Source organism: Myotis brandtii, unplaced genomic scaffold, assembly GCF_000412655.1.
Source record: "Myotis brandtii unplaced genomic scaffold, ASM41265v1 scaffold670, whole genome shotgun sequence".
In the NCBI taxonomy this organism is placed as follows: domain Eukaryota; kingdom Metazoa; phylum Chordata; class Mammalia; order Chiroptera; family Vespertilionidae; genus Myotis; species Myotis brandtii.
The window spans coordinates 3,038,267-3,058,132 of NW_005370611.1; the positions used below are offsets into that span (position 1 = coordinate 3,038,267).

At 37.4% G+C, this 19,866-nt stretch overlaps 1 protein-coding gene across 2 annotated transcripts in view; it reads right to left on the reverse strand.

The window, feature by feature from the left end:
* Positions 1–1,813: 1,813 nt before the first annotated feature.
* Positions 1,814–19,866, reverse strand: part of LOC102240294 (cytochrome b5 type B) — a 25,019-nt gene continuing 6,966 nt past the window's right edge. Inside the window, exons 2-6 of one of the 2 annotated variants that reach the window (XM_014529149.1) lie at positions 16,108–16,236; positions 15,592–15,621; positions 15,404–15,455; positions 6,723–6,751; positions 5,342–5,399 (exon numbers count right to left, since the gene is read on the reverse strand). In XM_014529149.1, coding sequence (XP_014384635.1) covers positions 15,414–15,455; positions 15,592–15,621; positions 16,108–16,236 — 201 coding nt within the window. In that variant the 3' untranslated portion in view covers positions 5,342–5,399; positions 6,723–6,751; positions 15,404–15,413. Of the gene's footprint in view, positions 5,400–6,722; positions 6,752–15,403; positions 15,456–15,591; positions 15,622–16,107; positions 16,237–19,866 lie in introns of both variants that reach the window. The other variant, XM_005881203.2, reaches the window with a different exon arrangement.

A 19,866-nucleotide genomic window follows, 5' to 3' on the forward strand; every position in this document is an offset into this window, starting at 1 on the left:
ACCTATATAGGTTCAGGTTAAGTCTCAATCCAGGATCCCAGATTGGTGATGGGATGGGCGAAGTTATGCAAGGACTTCTCGTCTGTGCTGCTTCAAGATTTCCTCCATAGGAAATCTCTCTATCCTGTACAGGCTACCTTTTATCAAAAGTTGTTTCTAATAGCATAGTTCAAACCTAAGTTCTCATAAACTGGCTTCAGGAAACCATTTTGTAAGGGATTCGAGGTTCATTTTAAATAAGTTGTTTCTATTTAATCAATATGACTCTCTTCAACAACTAAGACACTAGCTGTTTTTTAGTATTTACTATTTAAGGAAATGATTACATTATTAGTTTCATTTTATTAATCAGACACAGAAACTTCTATGTGGGAATCATTAGATCTACTGGGCACATTTTTTTTCTTCCAGAGAAGAAGGGAGAGGGAGAGAGATAGAAACATCAATGATGAGAATCACTGATCAGCTGCCTCCTGCACACCCCCTAATGGGGATCTAGCCCACAACCCAGGTATATGCCCTTGGCTGGAATCGAACCCCAGACCCTTGAGTACACAGGCTGACGCTCTATCCACTAAGCCAAACCAGCTAGGGCTGAACATATTATTTATTAGGCACAGTTTGAGCTTAGTTTTTATATGGAACCACCAACAGTAGACACTGAGGTTTAGGGCTAGACTTGGGTGTAAACTATAACTCTTCTGTTAGCTGTGTGGCCTCAGGCAAGTCAAGTGGCTCTCTGAGGATTACTCCTCTCCCCCATCTACCTCGTAAGGATCCTACAGGGAAAGCAGAAATATTTGTAAACTATCAAAGACCCTGCATGGCACATGGTAGGTGTCACATAAATGACAGTGTTACAACTACATTCTTATTTCAGCTGAAAGCAACTCTAGTTTCTCCATAATGCTTTGTAAAAGGATTAAGTTTTTTAAATGCTGGTAATATATGCAATTAAGCTGGGTGGACCTTGAAATACATAGTATAGACTTCTATTTAGTTAAAAGTTAGGTTACCAACGTTACCTACAATTACTGACAATTTAGTAGACTGGTATTTCTTACCTTTACGTTTACATAATTGGAATCACTCTCTTCTACCTCAGGTTTTCAGGAACCAGGATCTGTCAAGCACCTGCCAAATACTCAGGACCAGGAAGAACGCAGTGATATGAATTATTATGACTGTAGGTTACACATTATATTCAAAAGCTCATAAGAATGGACTATGCTTTCCTGTTAGCAATCCCCAATTCATGTGACAGTGAAGTAACGAAGCCCTCGTGAACTGTGTCTCATTAGTAATGTTACAAGGCTACCAGTAGGTTTTAAAAGTAATGAGAAAAATGGTTTTTTATTTCCCTTGTTTTATTAAATAATCACTAGAACTTCAATCTCGGTGTTTAATTTTCCCCAACAGTTTAGCTATTGCCAAGAAAAACAATCATTTTAAAGACTGGCATTGCAGATAACAGAATCTTATTACCTTGTACTGGCTTCTCCTTTGCAGACGGGTTCAGTAGAAACAGAACTCTCAACGTATCTACCTGGTGGTCCCTTTCCATCCATCAATACAGCAAGTATTGATCTTTGCCTCCTGAGTATCAAACGAGCCACTCACTTCAAGGAAAGAGCTGCAGCATAGGATTCCCCACCGCATGACACTAAACACAGCATTAGCACAGAAACGGGTGACTTTCATGCTTCTCAAATTATTTTCTTCTAGAACACCTGAAGATCACAAAGCCAACACTTCCACTTTTAAAAACGAGTTGTGTGTGCGTGTTTTTTTAAATAACCGTAGTCAGGGCAAGAAAAGGCAAACAGTATCTTTATTGTGTGTAGCCCTAACAAACATTCACTGTGTGCACATTCCAGCAGAGAAAGACAAAGATCTTTGTTCAAAATATGTTGAAATAAAATAGGTAAACAAACTCCATTATTGAATACACAAAAGGAATGTTAAATATTACTCGTTCACAGTCGAGGGCGAAGTAAAAAGGAAGTCAAATAATCATAACGATGTTTTGTCAAAATAGCAAATGTAGAATATAGATGCAGGCAAAGAGCAGCTCCTAAAACTCAGGAGTGAGAGGCTAGACGTAGGGTAGGTGACTTAAATACCACTCTGCTTCTTGGAACTTCCCTCTGAAATCACCCCAAATTCCAAACCGGGCTCTTTCAGAGCACAACAGCCCAATGTGACCAAACTCCCCATTACTTTTGTGATATTTGGCAACTGAATGAGATGGTTTAAAAGGAATCAATTTCTTGCTGAGACAAGACATGTCTGGACCCATTTCTCCTGGGGAAGGAGTAATAAACATTAACATTCTGCATTTTAATCTCCTAAAATGGAATTTAACCAGATAGCCATCACTGGAGATTTTAAGTACGAGATACCATGGGTAATGTTATACCTGGCCTGTAAAAAGCATTTTTCATTGCTCCCTATCAGAACTAAATGACTATTAAACTCACCAATGCTCTTCTTTCACAACATACACATTTATGACTGTTCAGATTCAAATTATAGGTTCTAATGGGTTTTTGTTTCTGCTTAAATACTCAAGAATTAGACACAATATTTCTTGTCTTTACAAATGTAGAAGTTATGTTGAAACCAAAATTCTTAAGAGTCAGGGGGCCAGGAAATTTTGGAGACCTGGGACATCCCTATTTCGGTGGCACAATTTTCCCCTCATCTGCTTTTTGTGATCCCCAGCCATTACGTGTACAGTATGGTGCGCAGCTGCAGCTCATCGTCCTTGGGAATAAACAACCAAACAGCCGAGGCCAGTTCCAGGGGGCACGGCCAGCCAACAGGGGCAGGCCCCACTTGCTCCAGAGAGGTTTTCATGACCTACCAATGTTGAGACTATTTCGAGAATTCGAGTCTACCTCTTAAAACAAAAGTCCTTTTTGATGGATTTGGCTAACATACTGTATTACTTTATTGTTTAGAAAAACCTCTGCAAACTCTCACACAAACTCTACCTTTCACTTCAGCTGTTTATGTAGGCAGAAGAAGAATAGTAAATGGGCCCAAAAGTATGTTTTTTATAATATAAAGTGACATCATATCAGCAGTTCAAAAGCAGTCCTGGGTATTGGATGAATTTCATAGATGGTAGAGACAAAGTCTGAAAATCTTTTCCTCTGGCTCTGAGTCCAGATATAAACAGGAAAAGACAACCAATATGAAATAGAAAAACATACCTTTTGCATTGGTGTTTACCCTAAAAATATCAAAAACACCAATTTTCTTAAGACTATCATTTTTTAATGTTTCTTACAAACCAGATGTTTTTCATTCACTTTTGGAGACTGCCAACACACTTTTGATTGATCCAAGTTATCTTCCGGTTTAGTTTTAGCTTGAATGTTCCCTTTCCAACTCCTCAATACTCCTTTGTTCTTTACTTCTATCCCAATATAGTCCCGTGCAATCATCCAACTTATACCAATTATATACCAATTCTTATTCAAGGCAACCCTTCCTTGCCTTCAAATGAAGGAGCATCAGTAGTTCCAACACTTTTGCTACATAATAAATAAAGATTTTTTTTTAATAAATTGTCTTAAAGAGGCATCTTATAATACATACAAAACATTTTCTAACGATAGAAGCTTGACTATTATCATAAAAGAAATATAAAAGTCAGCCAGAAATCCCAAGACATTACTCGATAGTGTCATATCCAAATGTGCAAAATTGGGTAATATTATTTTAATGAATTCCGATTCAGTCAATTGCTAAATCACAGGATACAAGACCTGGGTTGAACTTTTTCTTAAATAGTTTGCATGGGCAGACACTATGCTGGGCAGTTTCCTGTCTTGTCAAATCCCTGGCAAGCAGGAAGCAGGAGGAGGTACTAAGCAGGGCCCATGGTTCTTCTTGAACTGCGCTGCTCCCTGCTGCATATGACAATGGCTCAGCAGCAGACGGGTAATCCTCAAAAGATGGGGAGAAAAATCACCACAAGCAGTGGCTGGCAGGAAACAGTGTGCTGTCTCCTCAGGTGTTACCGCAGGGAAAAAACACGTAAAGGCAAATATGCCAAAGAAATCCCTGAACCAACGAGAAACAATAACACAATTCTCGGTAATAATCTACTCTTCACGAAACACTCATCTGAGGAAAAGAAAAAAAAAAGCCTACCAGTTTTTAAATTCTGAATGGAAAAACAACAAAACCACAAATTGCAGTCATGGAGGTAAAATGCAGATGAAATGGAAAACATTCTTTTGTCACTATCTCCCCCTTTCCACTGGACGTTATTTCACTGGGCAAACAGAAGATCATATACTGTACCTTTGATCAATTTGGAGTCTCTTACTTTCATTAAAACAGTAAATAAAAAATTTGCTAATCAATTACACCAAAAAGCAGCAAAAATCCCTGGTAAAGCTCTACAGAGATAATTACAAATTTGTATTTTACCAATAAAGATGGTTGAGGGAAAGGAAAAACAAGAAAGGTGGCTAGAAACTGGTGCCAAACCAAAGTAAAGGATGAAGTCTGGTGCTTTTTCTAAACTCCTGTCCTACAGTAGCGTTTTTCAATACTTTTCAGAGAGAAGATTGCTATGAATTCACCCTATCACTCCAATCCATCTCTCCCTTTCCCTGTTTCTCTCCACTCCAAAAAATGAAAGGGAAGAAAGCATAATTCTGTTCAGGACCACATAGTGGACAAGATGGTGGCAAGAGCTACCTGCTGAACTAGCTCGGGAGGGAGGGAGATGATCACATGGCTCTTTTTAGTTTTAACAAATATGAACAAGGACCAAGTTCATTTGGCAGTTGTGTTTTAAGTTATAAATGCACAACTTACTTCATGAATTAAATCCCTTTTGACAAACAATGAAATAAAGTCAAATTTTAAAATAACAATATTTACTTAAAAGAAAAATGGAAAAAGAAAAGCTTCAAAAGTAGAGTATGCTAATGTGCAAAGTACTGGAAAGCAGGCATTTTTACCAAAGGGCAATGTCGCCAGGGCACATGGACTGCAGTTATTAACAGAAAACAATGAAATATAAAGATGCTCGTGAAAACCAGTGAAGACAGGAAACGTTGGCCAGGACACCGAACAGTGAGCAGGTGCTTCGGGAGTAAGGCTCTGAGGAAGGAGGACCCTGTCCCCAGCTCTGAGGTGGATGTGCAGCCAACCGTCTGGGCTCCAGGGGGGGAGAATACAACTGGAAGGATTTGAGAACAGGGCACCGCTGCAGCCTCCAAATAAGTCTCTAGCTTCCACTCCCAAGTGGATCTGCTTTCCAGACTTCGACAAGGCCTCCTCAGGAGGATTTGCTTTCTGACGGGTAGTAGTAACGGTACAGGAAACCTAAGAGAATGGCGCCTATGATGGGGAAAATCCAGTATGACCAGCAACTAGAAGTTGGGGGAAAAAGCAACAACATCATGAACATTTTACACCAAACATTCACTATCTTTCAACATTCACATTTTAATATTTAAATGAGTAAAAGAGTTCTGATTTACTTTGGGAATTTTAACTGCTTTTATCACACAGTAGTTGGAGAAGAACAAATATCTGGGTTCTGTTTTTACAAAGTCATATAATGGCTCTTTTGGGTTATGGGATTATGGTAGTTTAAATTTTTCTTCTTTGTGCTTTGTTTTTCCCATAATCTACATTTAACGCTTTAAAACAGAAAAAAAGCCACCATTTTATATGTATGTAATTATAAATTTAGAAGCATTAACGTCTAATACAACTATTGGCAATAACTGCCTCACATGTAAATTTAATCCTCACAATCCTATGAAATAGGTTCTACTATTAGTCTCATTTTCACATAGGAAATGCAAGTTTGCACCCAAAATCAGAGTGAAGTTAGTAAAGCAGTCTGATTCCAAACCCATCCTATTAATTTCTAGTTAAGTTTGGACACTAACAAATCTGAACACACACACACACACACACACACACACACACACTTTGGACACTAATAATTACAAAACACACATGCACACACATTGAACATGTTACTAGTTCTAATAAAGTCATATAAGAGATTTTCCTTAGGAGTTTCAGAACAGTCATCATTCTCCTTAAAATAATTATTCTTCTCTAATAGAGCTTATTAGCACTGCTGGTTTAAAGGTGTAATTCCATGACCCAAATGACCTGGCTGCCTGTCTACTTAAGACATATGCAGTTTTGGTATTAAAGATTTTGTAGCCGATAAAACCAGCTTAGGTTCAATAATAAAAAGTATTCTCTTTGCCTAAACATGCCTAGCACTTTGTACATTTAAGTATGGCAAAAGCTGCTCTGGACAAGGTAAGCATATAAACCAGGTAGCTTTGTTTTAAAAAAAACAAAGAGTGATTGGGAGGATTAAGTGACTTTACGTTTTAAGTGGAAGTTGCACAGCTGAGCTGAGCTGCAGAGACTGGGCTTGACTCAATAGTAGTTACTTGTCCACACATACAGCCTCTTACTGAGTGTGGTTCCAACTTGATCTAAAAATTACTCAAGGCTTCTTTTGAGATTACTCAAAATGATTAAGACTGTAAAAATTAATTTTGCTAATGCTAAGGAACTTCTGAATGTGCAATAATTTTGGCCAAAAGAAGAATTAACTGTCAAACAGTATTCTTAGGTTACGTCATACATGTAGATTTATGGAAGAACTTCTTGCCAGATGTTATATTGAGCAGAATGAAGTGAATTAAAGGGATACTAACCTTCTGCATGTATCATTTTTCGAAGGGTCCTGAAGAAGATGCATATTCAAAAATGACAAAACAAAAAGAATGAAGATTAACAGAGTACATAAATCTTCTTGAATAACTATATGAACTCTGTAGCTAATAACAGAACTTCACCTTTCATGCAATTTGATGTCTACAAATCTATATGCAATGGGAGTACTGGGAATTTTATTTCTGATAATATACTGGTATTCCTCAGTGAAGAACCATTAATGAAAGCATAAAGAAATGACCTAAACATTCTTTAGATGAAAAAAAAATGCTACTGATAAAATTATATTGAAATGGACCAATTTGTAGTCACAACGATACATCTGGTTTAGTAGGGCTTGCCACTGGCAGTAACTAAGATTAAATATTCTGAAAACATATTTTAAAAATAAAGTGTTGTCTTGTGATATATAAATTAACTGTGAAATGCTCTATAGCATGGAGTTGATTGTTTTGTGGCTTACAGAAATGAACTGGCTTACTCTCTGAAATCATAATAATTATGATTAGAGACCTTAGGGCTTATTTCATAATGAAAAGGGGAAGAATAAAGTAAATGGAAAGAAAATATCAAAATAACCTTAAAAACAAAATTTTGACAACAAAAAGAAATGAAGTACACTTCATACTACTAGTACAGCATGGATGAACCTTGAGAACATTATGCTAAGTGAAAGAAGCCAGATACAAAATACCACATATTATATAAGTCCGTTGGTATGAAATGTTCAAAATAAACAAATTTAGAGGCAGAAAGCAGATCACCAGTTTCCTAGGGCTCAGGGGAAGAAGAGTTGGAGAAAAATTGAAAATGACTGCTAATGGTTTAGGGTTTCTTTTTGGAATGATGAAAATGTTCCAAAATAGACTGTGATTATGGTTGCTGAAAACCCTTAAAAACAAAATTCTGGTGAATTGGATGGGATCCAAATTATCTATATAATAAAAGCCTAAGCAACCATTACAGCAGAATGTCAGTTGGACATCCCACAGGGTCCCGGACAGCGAGAGGGTGCAGGACAGCAAGAGGGTGCAGGCCGGGCTGAGGGAACCAGCCCGCCCCTCCTCCCGCGAGCCTCTAGTATCTTAATAAAGCTGTAACTAAATTTTTTAAATTCAATTTAAGTAAATATCAAATAAAGTTATTGATTCTATTAATTAACTGTATACTACAAAAGACCCTCTTACTGCCAGAGGACAATAACCCACTAGTATAGGCTACTGCTGCCCAAAATATCATCTTTGCCAATATGTAGAAACACTCCAGGGTGTGAACACAGAATATTAACTCTGCTTAACCCCCATATCAGTATTCTCCCAGGATTTTCAAAAATCCTACATACTGGCCTAGATACTTTAGAGCAGACCATGAAATGAGTTTTAATTTCATATATCCAAGACACTGTCATGCAAATGAATACATGCCCCAAACCTGAAAGAAATTAGCCTACAGGCAAGTAAAATTTCCAATAAAAATTTTTGGATAAACTATATTAATATACAACTACACTTCACTAAGACCTTGATGATTACAGTTATCTGAGTCATATCTACTAGAATAGAACAAATTGGGCTAATTAAAACATGTCACAGAACAATCTTTGAGAAATACAACAAATGTTTTACAAATTTGGAAGGTAGTGTTAGTGATGATGGTGTGTGCACCAAGTTAATTTGTAATGTTGCCTTTTAAAAATATTCCACTATAGCAGTCAAGAAATAATTAAATTCCATCAAGAAAATGTCCATGGTCTTTTATGCTTTCTCCACATATAAACCAATGATTTATAAAACAAAAATTGTGAAGTTAGTATATATATTTTTTTAATGGGATGATTTTCAAGGTTTACATGACAGCACTACGGAGTAATAGATGTATTATGATGTTTAATCTGCAACACATTAAAAGCCATATATATAATTCATATAGATGGATTCTCTAGATTTCAATGCTTTTAGCCTCTTTTATAACCAAAACCTTATATGGGTGCTAACTAGAGTGAGTCTTAGTGTAGTAAACAAACTGAGAGAAAAGAGAAGAGAACCAAACCATAATGCTGAAATTGTAAGTTTCTAATATGCAATAATAAAATTTTAAATGTATATGTTTTTTAACTAAATATTTCAACCCCTGTTTGAAAATCAATCCATCCCGCCCTGGCTGGGTGGTTCAGTTGGTTAGAGTGCTGTCCCTATATGCCACGGTTGTGGGTTTGCTCTCCAGTCAGAGCATATAAGAATCAAGCAATTAATGCATAAATAGGTGGTACAACAAATTGAAGTCTCTCTCTCTAAAAATCAATCAATACATAATTTTAAAAAAAAAAGATCAACCCTTCCCTGGAGTCAAAAAGACCAACTTCCCTAACATTAGAGAAAATAGAAAGAAGCATATTTTCTCTTTAAGATACTGACAGCCAAGTAAATGCCAAACTACAGCGACTCCACTTTTAATCAACTATAATGAAAGAGTTATTTAAGACACTGCTCTTAGTTAGCCAAGTACCTCAGCCAAGTTTGGAAAAGAGACAAAATAAGTTATTTTTAAATTTACAAAATTAAAAAAAAAAAAGAAGGTTCTATTAACACAAAACCTTCCCTCACCTCCACCCTTCTGGCTTTCTATACAGTTTCCCAATTCTCATTTCCACTCCAAAGCTCTGTGCTGAATCTAAGGAATGTTTAAGTGAAATTCCTACAGTTTATGACTGACTTTAATTTATCCCTTTGGGTGTTCTGGCTGGTTATGTTCTTGCCCACATTTTCATTTACACGCAAGATCTTTGGAAAAGAGAACAGTGGCTGCTCTGGATCTGGCATGGAAAGTAGTAATTGCAGTACTATATGATTTTAGTTACAAGAGAACAGATCAAATCCAAAGTTCTAGCCAAAGACTTACTAAGTAATTAATATGCATGTTTTTTTTATTCTCCAAGGAGTTTGGAATATACTTCCAAACAACCAAACTGCTTTAAGTCTACTCTGATTTTAGTTCAAAATGAACAGAAATTAACATGGGAGAAGAACACACGCTTAAAAAATGGTGTTCTGTCACCATAGGAAATGATGTGAATTATGATTATAATGCATTAAAATATACAGAAGGGGCATTATAAGTGTATCTTTAGCCTAAATAGTTTACATTCAGACTTTCAAGGGTTTAAATAAAAAAGAAATATATTATAATATATACAAGACGTTTATGTTTTAATTCCTCAATTGGGTGTTTGCTATTCCAAGAGGATTCTAAGTATTTAAAATTAGAAGTGGATTTTAAGCCACAGGACACCTTCAGCAAATCTAATGAGTGTTTGGGTGGTCTGGTAGCTTTTACAGCTTTTTATTTAGAACACGTTGGTATCTATGTGGCCAGTACCTATGAAAAACTCGGGAACTTTTGGCCTCAGACACTACTGGAGAGGATTTTTCCTCCTTAATACAATGGACTTTTACCATGAGCTATCACTATATGAATTTTAGTATTAGGTTCATCTTACAACGTAAAAAGTTTAAGTACTGAAAGTACATGATTTCAACATTTTAATCCCAACAATGACACAGAAATGTGGTATGGATCTTGAGGACAGCCTTGTCATGAAGGTTCTAATCCTATATAATAAAAGGCTAATATGCAAATTGACTGAACGGTGGAAAGACCAGTCGTTATGACACGCACTAACCACCAGGGGGCAGATGCTCAACACAGGGGCTGCTCCCTGGTGGTCAGTGCGCTCCCACAGGGGGAGAGCCGCTCAGCCAGAATCCGGGCTCACAACTGACAGCGGCGGTGGCGGGAGCCTCTCCCGCCTCCATGGCAGCATTAAGGATGTCTGACTGATGGCTTATAGGGGAGCGGACCTAAGCCATCAGTCAGACATTCCCCGAGGGCTCCTGGACTGTGAGAGGGCGCAGGCCGGGCTGAGGGCCCCCCCACCCGAGTACACAAATTTCATGCACCTGGCTTCTAGTGTTACTAAAATTTCTTTCTGGATGAGAATACTGTTTAACAATTACTGTCTTCAGAGCATATATCACTAGAGTCAGCCCAGTCAAGGAAAAAATATTTCCCTGTCAAAAGGGGCAAAATTCAAGGTTGAAAAACATCCTCTAAAACAGATTTCTACACAACTCTCTCAAGAACCCATTGTGATACAATATATATGACATTACTGAAAAATTAAAATTAAAACACTCATAGAATGATTCCTACAGCGACCTAAGAGGGAAAAAATTGTTATAACATTGGAGGGCTGATTTAAAATGAATGTTACCTTGTCTTCTAACACCTTGTTTTGCAAAACTACGTATCATTTCTAAATAGAAGGCTACAAGAAGACATTAATCCTTGAGATCCCTCAGCAAAGGGTATTTGGTCTTTCAAGAGTGATTTTGCCATTACATTCTATGATTTATTTCAAAAGATTATGTACAAAATACAAATGTTAGACAAAAACAGGAACAAAGTAACCTGACAAAATTCTTTGGTAAATGGCAATCACTACTCATGTACAGGACTTCTACCTCCCCATTCCACACATAATATGTTATGTATGTGTAATAGAAAACTGTATGCATAACACAAGTAAGTAGCATCTGGGAGAAAAAAATGTATATGACTTTAAACCCAATGTGTGGATTGCTTCTAGTATTATGTGAAATTTACTGGATTTCAAAAGTGAAACTTAAGTTTAAAAATTAATTTTAAAAATGTTTAAGTCTCTATGGAGACAATCTTGTTTTTTTAAAAAAAACAGCTCAAATCCTGTTATAGCAAATGTCATTTCATTAAAACTTTGGTCTATGAAATACTAAATATCTATTTAAAAGAATGAGGAAGGAAAAAAAATTTTTTTAAATAAAAGAAAAAAATGAAAGAATGAGGAAGATCTTTATGAACTGATAAGGAACAATCACTAATATAAAATGTGTAAGTAAAAAGAAGCAAGGTGCCCTAACCGGTTTGGCTCAGTGGATAGAGCGTCGGCCTGCGCCAGTAGGGAGTGTGCAGGAGGCAGCTGATCAATGTTTCTCTCTCATCGATGTTTCTAACTCTCTATCCTTCTCCCTTCCTCTCTGTAAAAAAATCAATAAAATATATTAAAAAAAAAAAAAGAAGCAGCAAGGTGCAGAATAGTATTATGAGATATTTTTTTTTAAGGAAGGGATAGCTGCTCTATCTATCAATAGAACAATCTATCCACCCATCCATCTATCCATTAATCTATGCTCTATCAATCGAAAATCTATCCACCCATCCATCTATCCATCAACCTATTTATACTTATGTGTGCACAGAATCTCTTTGGAAAAGTAAACAGGAAAATGGTTGGGCAGCAAGGTGCAGAATAGTATTATGAGATTTTTTTTTTAAGGAAGCGATAGCTGCTCTATCTATCAATCGAACAATCTATCCACCCATCCATCTATCCATCAACCTATTTATACTTATGTGTGCACAGAATCTCTTTGGAAAAGTAAACAGGAAAATGGTTGGGGACCAGAGGGAATCACTTTGGTCAAGTTATTGGGTCTAGTCATTGTAATGAGATTTGACTAGTGAAGTAGGTGAACTGTCAAGTAGGTAATATCTGTTGAATAAATGAGACATGGTACCTGCTTTTTTGGTCAGGATAGCATATGCATGTACCTTAATCTCCTGAACTGATGGCAGTGATAAAACAGCTAATCAATAAGTAAATGCATACTCAAAAGAGAGATTTTGTGGACCACAAGGTGTCTAGATTACTTGCAGTACAGCCGGCAGGCAGGCAAACTGGCACAGAAAACACTAAGTCTGTTTCCAAGACAAGTTTTCATAACCAAAAGCAGATCAGAAAAATGTTAAGTCAAATATGAATAGAAGGTCGATGGCTCTCAGCATGGGGACTGATCCAGTAAGGGAGAGTCACAGAGACAAAGAGGTTTTTTAACTAGCTAATTATCTTTGACTGAAGCAAGTAAAAAAAAATTATCTATTGCCAGATCTGTTTTCTAAGATTCTCAGTTTTAGTATTTTAGTATTTTAGGGCCTTGAACCTCAGGCATTATAATCTCAAAAGAAAACAATGATAACCATCAATTATTTACCTGCAAAAGCAGTATGAAAGGTAGTTTCAAATAATCTGGGGAAAGGTTCCTGATTTATACTCTGAAATAGCAATGTTTGGGTGTTTTTTGTAGTCTTTTGTTATTGAGGGGTGGAGAGGAGTTTCAAACAGGAAAGATATATGGAGCTGTGGAAGGAGAGGTGGAGAAATAAAGGAAGGGAGAAGAAGAAGTAAAATGAGAACTATCCCATAAGAAAGTATTAATAAAATTAACATTACATCTATTTCTTCATGGTGAATATTTAAACTAGGACAAAAATTTTTTTTTAAAGAGACACCTACATCCTAGACACTGAAGTGCCTATTTAAAACCTCCGTAAGAAATAAATCTGAGGGACCAAGAATTTCTTCCTGGGCCTGAAATCAGGTTAAACTACAGCTCTATGACAACCTATGTAGGTGGTCTTGAAAATTTCCCAAAAGGCTTTTCTGCTCGCCTGATCTGCTGAAGTACAGCAGTGTGACTGGAACCACTCAACTGCCAGACTCCCTTCTTAATGGAGACTGTCCTTTGGGTATAACATTCGGGAGGAAAACAGATACTTGAAAACATTGCCTTTAATCAGTTTAACCCAGGCAGGAGCCAAACTACATTTGGAGACTTTTAAATTATTACAGAATTTGGTGAGCTGAAAGGGTTTCTTTTTCTATATTTATTACAAAAGGTTCCAAGCCTCAACAGTTTTAATTTAACTGAAACATCTCTCCTTAATTCTTTGACCTATAGAAGGCAGACAGTGCTTTTCACAGAAGAGAATTAATAAAAGTTCCCCATGTTTCCTAATAAAAGACCAACATATCATTCAGCAAAAAATCTGGTGCTTGGCTACCTGGGTTACTTTAAAGGCAAATTCCAAAGTCCTACCTCCAGAGATGATGAATCAGTAGTAATGGAAGCCCAGGAAATATACATTTCAGAAAACATGCCAAAGGAGTCCAATAGAGGTGGCACAAAGAGCAGAATTTGAAAATCACCACTCTCCATTCCTATTACTACATATACTGTATTACCAAGAAAGGAAAACAGCAACAAGAAGCAATTTGTAGACTTCTAGACATTATGATTCCAAAAATGTTTTCCCTTTTTTTTAAAAATTTATTGATTGATTTTAGGGGGAGAAGGAGAGAGAAATTCCAAAAATGTTTTCCTTTTAAAAAATTTATTGATTGATTTTAGGGGGAGAAGGAGAGAGAAAAACACGGATTTGTTGTTTCACTTATTCATTCACTGGTTGATTCTTGTATGTGCCCTGACCAAGGACTGAACCCACGTTATTGGGATGATGCTCTAACCAACAGAGCTACCAGGCCAGGGCCTCTATTGTTTTCATAGAAAGGGTGCTTTCATGGTTCCTGTGCAGAAGTGAGTCATGGCTCCCAGATACAAGGTGCATCTCTTGTACAAATGGATTATCCCTTGAATCAAATGTTGACCTCTGAGAGCAATGTTTCCCCGACATAGTCAATAAACAAAACCAGACTAGTTCAAATTTTCTCTTTTTTTTAATCCTCATCCAAGGATATTTTTTATTGATTTTAGAAAGAGAGGAAAGGAGAGAGAAACATGGATTGGTTGCCTACCACAACTTAGGTATGTGCCCTGACCAGGAATCGAACCCCAAACCTTTTGGTGTATGGGACGATGCTCCAACCAACTGAGCCACTCGGCCAGAGCCAAATTTGTTCTGAATTAGAAAAGTGAGGATTCAAGAATGGATGGTATATGTGTTAGGAGGGGAGGACAAACAAACCAACAGTGCTCACAAAGCATTTAAAGAACCATTTCATCCCCCTTCATAAACAATTCAACAGTTCAGAGTAGCAGAGGATAGCAAGACAGAGAGTTAATTTACACACTCTAATTGCAGGGCAACAGATGGCAGACATTGTCAAGCAATCTCGGGTTGAAAGAATTCTTGTGTCTAGGCCAACTTTAACTGCTGTGTCGAACATGTTCAATAATTCCAGCTCAATGAGGAAAGGGAAGGAACAAGGTAGAAGGGGGAAAAGGAGAAGGAGCATCACTCCCATGATGTCCTAGGCATCTACTTTTAAACTGCTGTCCCTTTAAATCAGAAGGCAGTGTAATAGCTATCTATCTGATGGACAGAAATCAAGGAAAATTGTGAGGGAAGAAAGGGGGTGAACCACCCAGCTTGTGGGAAGCAAAAAAGGCTTTCATATTTTCTTCCTGTTACATTATGCAGTGCACATTAAGGTTTTTGCTGTATCACTGAGTAAATGGGAAGGGTTGGGCCCATCTGATACGACAAGGTAAAAGGATTAAATTTGGGAACTAGGGACAGAAAGGCCTGTTCTAGTCAATTACTTCCGTCTATAACGCCTTCTAAGACTTGTAAGAGAAAAATCAACTTTTCAATTCTTTTTCCAATACAGATGCAATTATTATCACCTACACTATTTAATGTAAGACTAATAAATTATTTTCTACAACAGAGCTCATAAACTAATTTCTTTCAAAACCATATAGGGCATGGTGTTAGAGTTTCAATTTTTAAAAAAAATTAAATAGAAACATGAACAAATATTTCCTACTGTTCAAGACTCAGCTATTCTTTTTTCCTGAGATGGCACAGAGTCCAAATTCCTGAAAAATAGGATTTTTGCTTGGGGGAAAAGTAAACACTTCTCTTATTAAGATAATTTTTTTTAAAAGCAATTCCATGTGAGTAAGTAGAAATATAAACACTTGAAACACACAAGAGAAACAGAGGACTTCTTACCTTGCTGCCACTTTCAGGTTTAAGGTCATTCTGTTAAAAGAGGAAAACAAATAGTATTTTAAGACATATCCCAACGAATGCTCACATGTGCTTGTTTCTAACCTTGGAACATGGAAACGAATTCCCTGAGAGACATCAGGGTCTGCAGAAGGGTAGGCCTGACCCTGAGCAGATCAAGGTCTCTTGTTAGAACGGTATGGTTTAAAAAGTCCAGTTACCATCTTTAGAAAGGAATTTGCAAGAGCAACCAAACCACTATATTAAGTAGAGATGTTGTTAACTACATTACAAAAATCAGTCAATCGATTAAACAAGGACATCCACAATTATTTCCTTAGCTTTTCAGAGATACTACATGTGTCGCTTTACAAACAAGACGCTGTATCGTTGCACAGTGAGGCCAGGTGATTCTGGAGAAAATTTAGCCTGATGGCTGGGTTGAATGAATTTCCATTGTTCTGTGGCTGTTCCAGAGCTTTCCTCCCCATAAGCACTCCTAGCCCAATGGGTTCTTACCGGATGCACATCACCGATATAGTACTGCTTTAGCATTTCTCTGGCATCAGAGGAGTGGCCTACATCTTCAAAGCTTTCACTTGCATCTGCACCAGCTTGTTCCAGCAGAACCTCTTCTCCACCAGGATGCTACAAGGGAAAGATAGTTACTGAACAGAGGGCTCTCTGAAAAGCAAACCAATAAAAGTTACTTTCCTCTCCCCTCTTTTCCCTTCTCTCCCTTTAATGGGACCAATCAACACTGTATGCCACCTGATAGGATGCAATGGGAAGAACACAGCATTATTTCCATGGTATTTTGGCAAAAAATGCACAATATGAGGAAACCTAGGATAATTGCCAATTGATAGTCTACAAAACAATTGACCTTTGATCTCCAAAAATATCAAGGTCATGAAAGCTGAGGAAAGCCTGAAGAACTGTTCCAGACTGAAGAAGCTAGAGACAAAATAACTGGGAATGTGTGTGCTCCTGGGTAGATTTTTTTTGCCAACATTATTGAGATAGCTACAGAAACCTGAATGGAGACTCTGGGCAAACAAATACATGAAATCCTTTATTCTATTCTTGCAACTTTTCTGTAAGTTTGAAATGGTTTCAAAACAAAAAGTTAAATAAATAAGTAGCAGAAAGTAGATTCTATCTACTAGTATAACTTACAAGCTATAGCATTACCCTGGACAAATGAAGAAATTTAGATAGCTTAATTTCCTTATTTGTAAAATGGAGATAATGAGTACCTATCTTAACTACTATTGTGTTAAATGAGATAAGGATATGAAATACTTTGTACTCAAGAAGAGAGAGTACAATTTGTATAATGTTATCATCTGTGATTTTAAAAAGAAGATACATATATGTGTGCATATGCATAAAAATTCCCTGGAAACAAGGCGGTAGCTGGGGGACAGGGTGGGAGAAAGACTTTAAACTACAGACCCTTTTGAAATTGTTTCACCTAGTGAAGTATTACCTACTCAGAAAATAAATTTTTAAATGTTTTTATTGATTTATTAGAGAGAGAGAGAAATATCAATCACTGCCTCCTGCTCGTTCCCTGCCAGGAATCCCAGCCTGCAACCTGGGCACGTGCCCTGACTGATAATTAAACGGCGACCTTTTAGTGCACAGGACAACACTCAACCAACTGAGCTACACCAGCCAGGACCAGAAAATAAATAATTTTTTAAAAGTTAGATTTGGCACAGTCCCTGACCTAAAGTAAATACTCAATAAACATTTACTTACAACTAGCAAATTATTTGACATATTATCTAAAATTGTATTTTTGAACTCTCAAGTAATGCTGTTAAGTAGTTTCTTTTTATAAACTTTTTGGCAGGACTAATATGATCATCCCTGTCTTAAAAATGAATTCAGCTGAAACATAAATATAAGTGTAACCTCCCAGTCATAGTCACTTGCCTATGAGCTCCCTGATGATAAGAATTACTTCTACTTTGTCTCCTAAAGGTCTCCAGCCAGGGGGTTGTCTCCCATGCCAGTATTTAAGCCTGCTGTTTTAAAGAGTAAATGGGGCCCGATAGATAGTCACCACTCATCTGCTATTATATCTGAAACCTCTCAGCTGTATTAAGCTATTAGCTTTGGAATTGTGTCCCAGTTTAGTCTAAGTACCTAAACTATGAAAGATATTTTTCCTTTATGACATATCCCAACTTATTATGTTGCTTTTCAGAGTAAAAGGATAACAAAACTTATTAGTGGCTTTAAATATTTCAGGGAATGATTAAATTTATGACTTCCTACACAGCTCTTTCTATGACAAAATATTTCATTTTCAACAATCTCTCACCACGTATAAACAAAAAAATATACAACAGAAATAAGTACAATGAACATTTTTAGTGTGTAATACTCGTTTTTCCCATATATCCACTCAATCTTTTCAAACATTAGTCCATAAATATTATTAGTACTTACTATTTTTTTAAGTATGTATTTTTATTGATTTCAGAGAGAGGGAGGGAGAGGGAGAGATAGAAACATCAATGATGAGAGAGAATCATTGATCAGCTGCCTCCTGCACGACCTCTACTGGGGATTGAGCCCCCAACCCGGGCATGTGCAACCCCCTCATTCTTTGATGCTCAACCACTGAGCCATGCCAGCCGGGTGGTACTTACTATTTTATGTACTAGGCAGTGATAAAGGTTTTTGTGTTTTTACAAAAGTGAATTCATACAGTATATACTGTTCTATAGCCTACTTTTTTTTCACTGAGGCCAGGGGGTCAGAGTGGTCCAAAAAGCCCTACATTTAATAGCTCCCAAATGTGGTCTTAATACAGATGGTTTGAAACACACAAAGATTTCAAGGAATCTCAGGGTGGTCCTGCCCATTGTTATCATCACCTTGTGTGAATGACCCACCACTGTGTGTCCGCCCTGCAGCAGGGTGATGAGCTCACTCAGAAGCAAGGATCTGACAGTTAAATCCTAATTCAAAGCACAGTTATGTAAAATGGAAATTATATCCCCAAGCAGTCCTTCTTCACATGGAAATATTACTTCAACAACCCAGAGGACATATTTTTCAAAAAAATAAAATAATGGGGAAATAGAACCGCCTTCTCCTATGAGTGATCCCACTATGCTCACTGGCATAATGAAAGGGAATTAACAAATGTCCTCCCCATGATTCTTATCTTGGTAAGTGGATCAACAAGACATTCTCAAGCTTTGTTACAACCAAAGTCGTATTTCCACTGACCCTATTTTAAGTCTATGCTACTGCAAGGAATCAAACTACTCACATTAATTGCATCCTGGTACTTCTGCTATGTATTTGGGCTTCAGAGCATTTACTCTCTTTGGTTCTGGGCCAAGATAATGCCAATGACCAATCAGAAATTATGCAAGAGCAATGATGGCGCAGCCATGGCCGTGCACGCAGCAGACACCAACAAAATTTTCAAGACAAAGTGGGAAGTTTTGGAGCTAATGGATCACCAGTGGGCACTAGACTATGTCAAAGAGGAACTCATGGTCAAAGATCTCCACTTTGAAAGCATGTTCAAATAGGAATTACAGATCTCTATTTTTTTAAGACCAAGCACGGATTAGCTCTGCTAGGAACTTGGAGTAGCCCTTCACCTTGTACCTTTTGTTTGAGCTGGAGCCTCTCAGAATGAAGAGAATGCATGAGCTGGTGAGCATGCAGCAAGGATCATTCTGGTTTGAGCTGGGCTCGAATTTATGTTTGAAATTAGAGGAAATGAGGATTATGTGCTGGGTGGCATTTAGGAAAAGGGCTATTTTTTAAATGCTTTAAAATTTCTTTCTGCCCTAACCGGTTTGGCTCAGTGGATAGAGCATCAGCCTGCAGACTGAAGGGTCCCAGGTTCAATTCCAGTCAAAGGCACATCCCCGGAGTTGAGGGCATGATCCCCAGAGCAGGGCGTGCAGGAGGCAGCCGATCAGTGACTCTCTCTCATCATTGATGTTTCTATCTCTCTTTCCCCTTCTCCCTTCCTCTCTAAAATCAATAAAAAATGTATTTTAAAAAAATAAATTAAGCCCTAACCGGTTTGGCTCAGTGGATAGAGCATCGGCCTGTGGACTAAAGGGTCCCAGGTTCGATTCCGGTCAAGGGCACGTACCTTGGTTGCAGGCACATCCCCAGTAGGGGGTGTACAGGAGGCAGCTGATCGATGTTTCTCTCTCATCAATGTTTCTAGCTCTCTATCCCTCTCCCTTCCTCTCTGTAAAAAATCAATAAAATATATATATTTAAAAA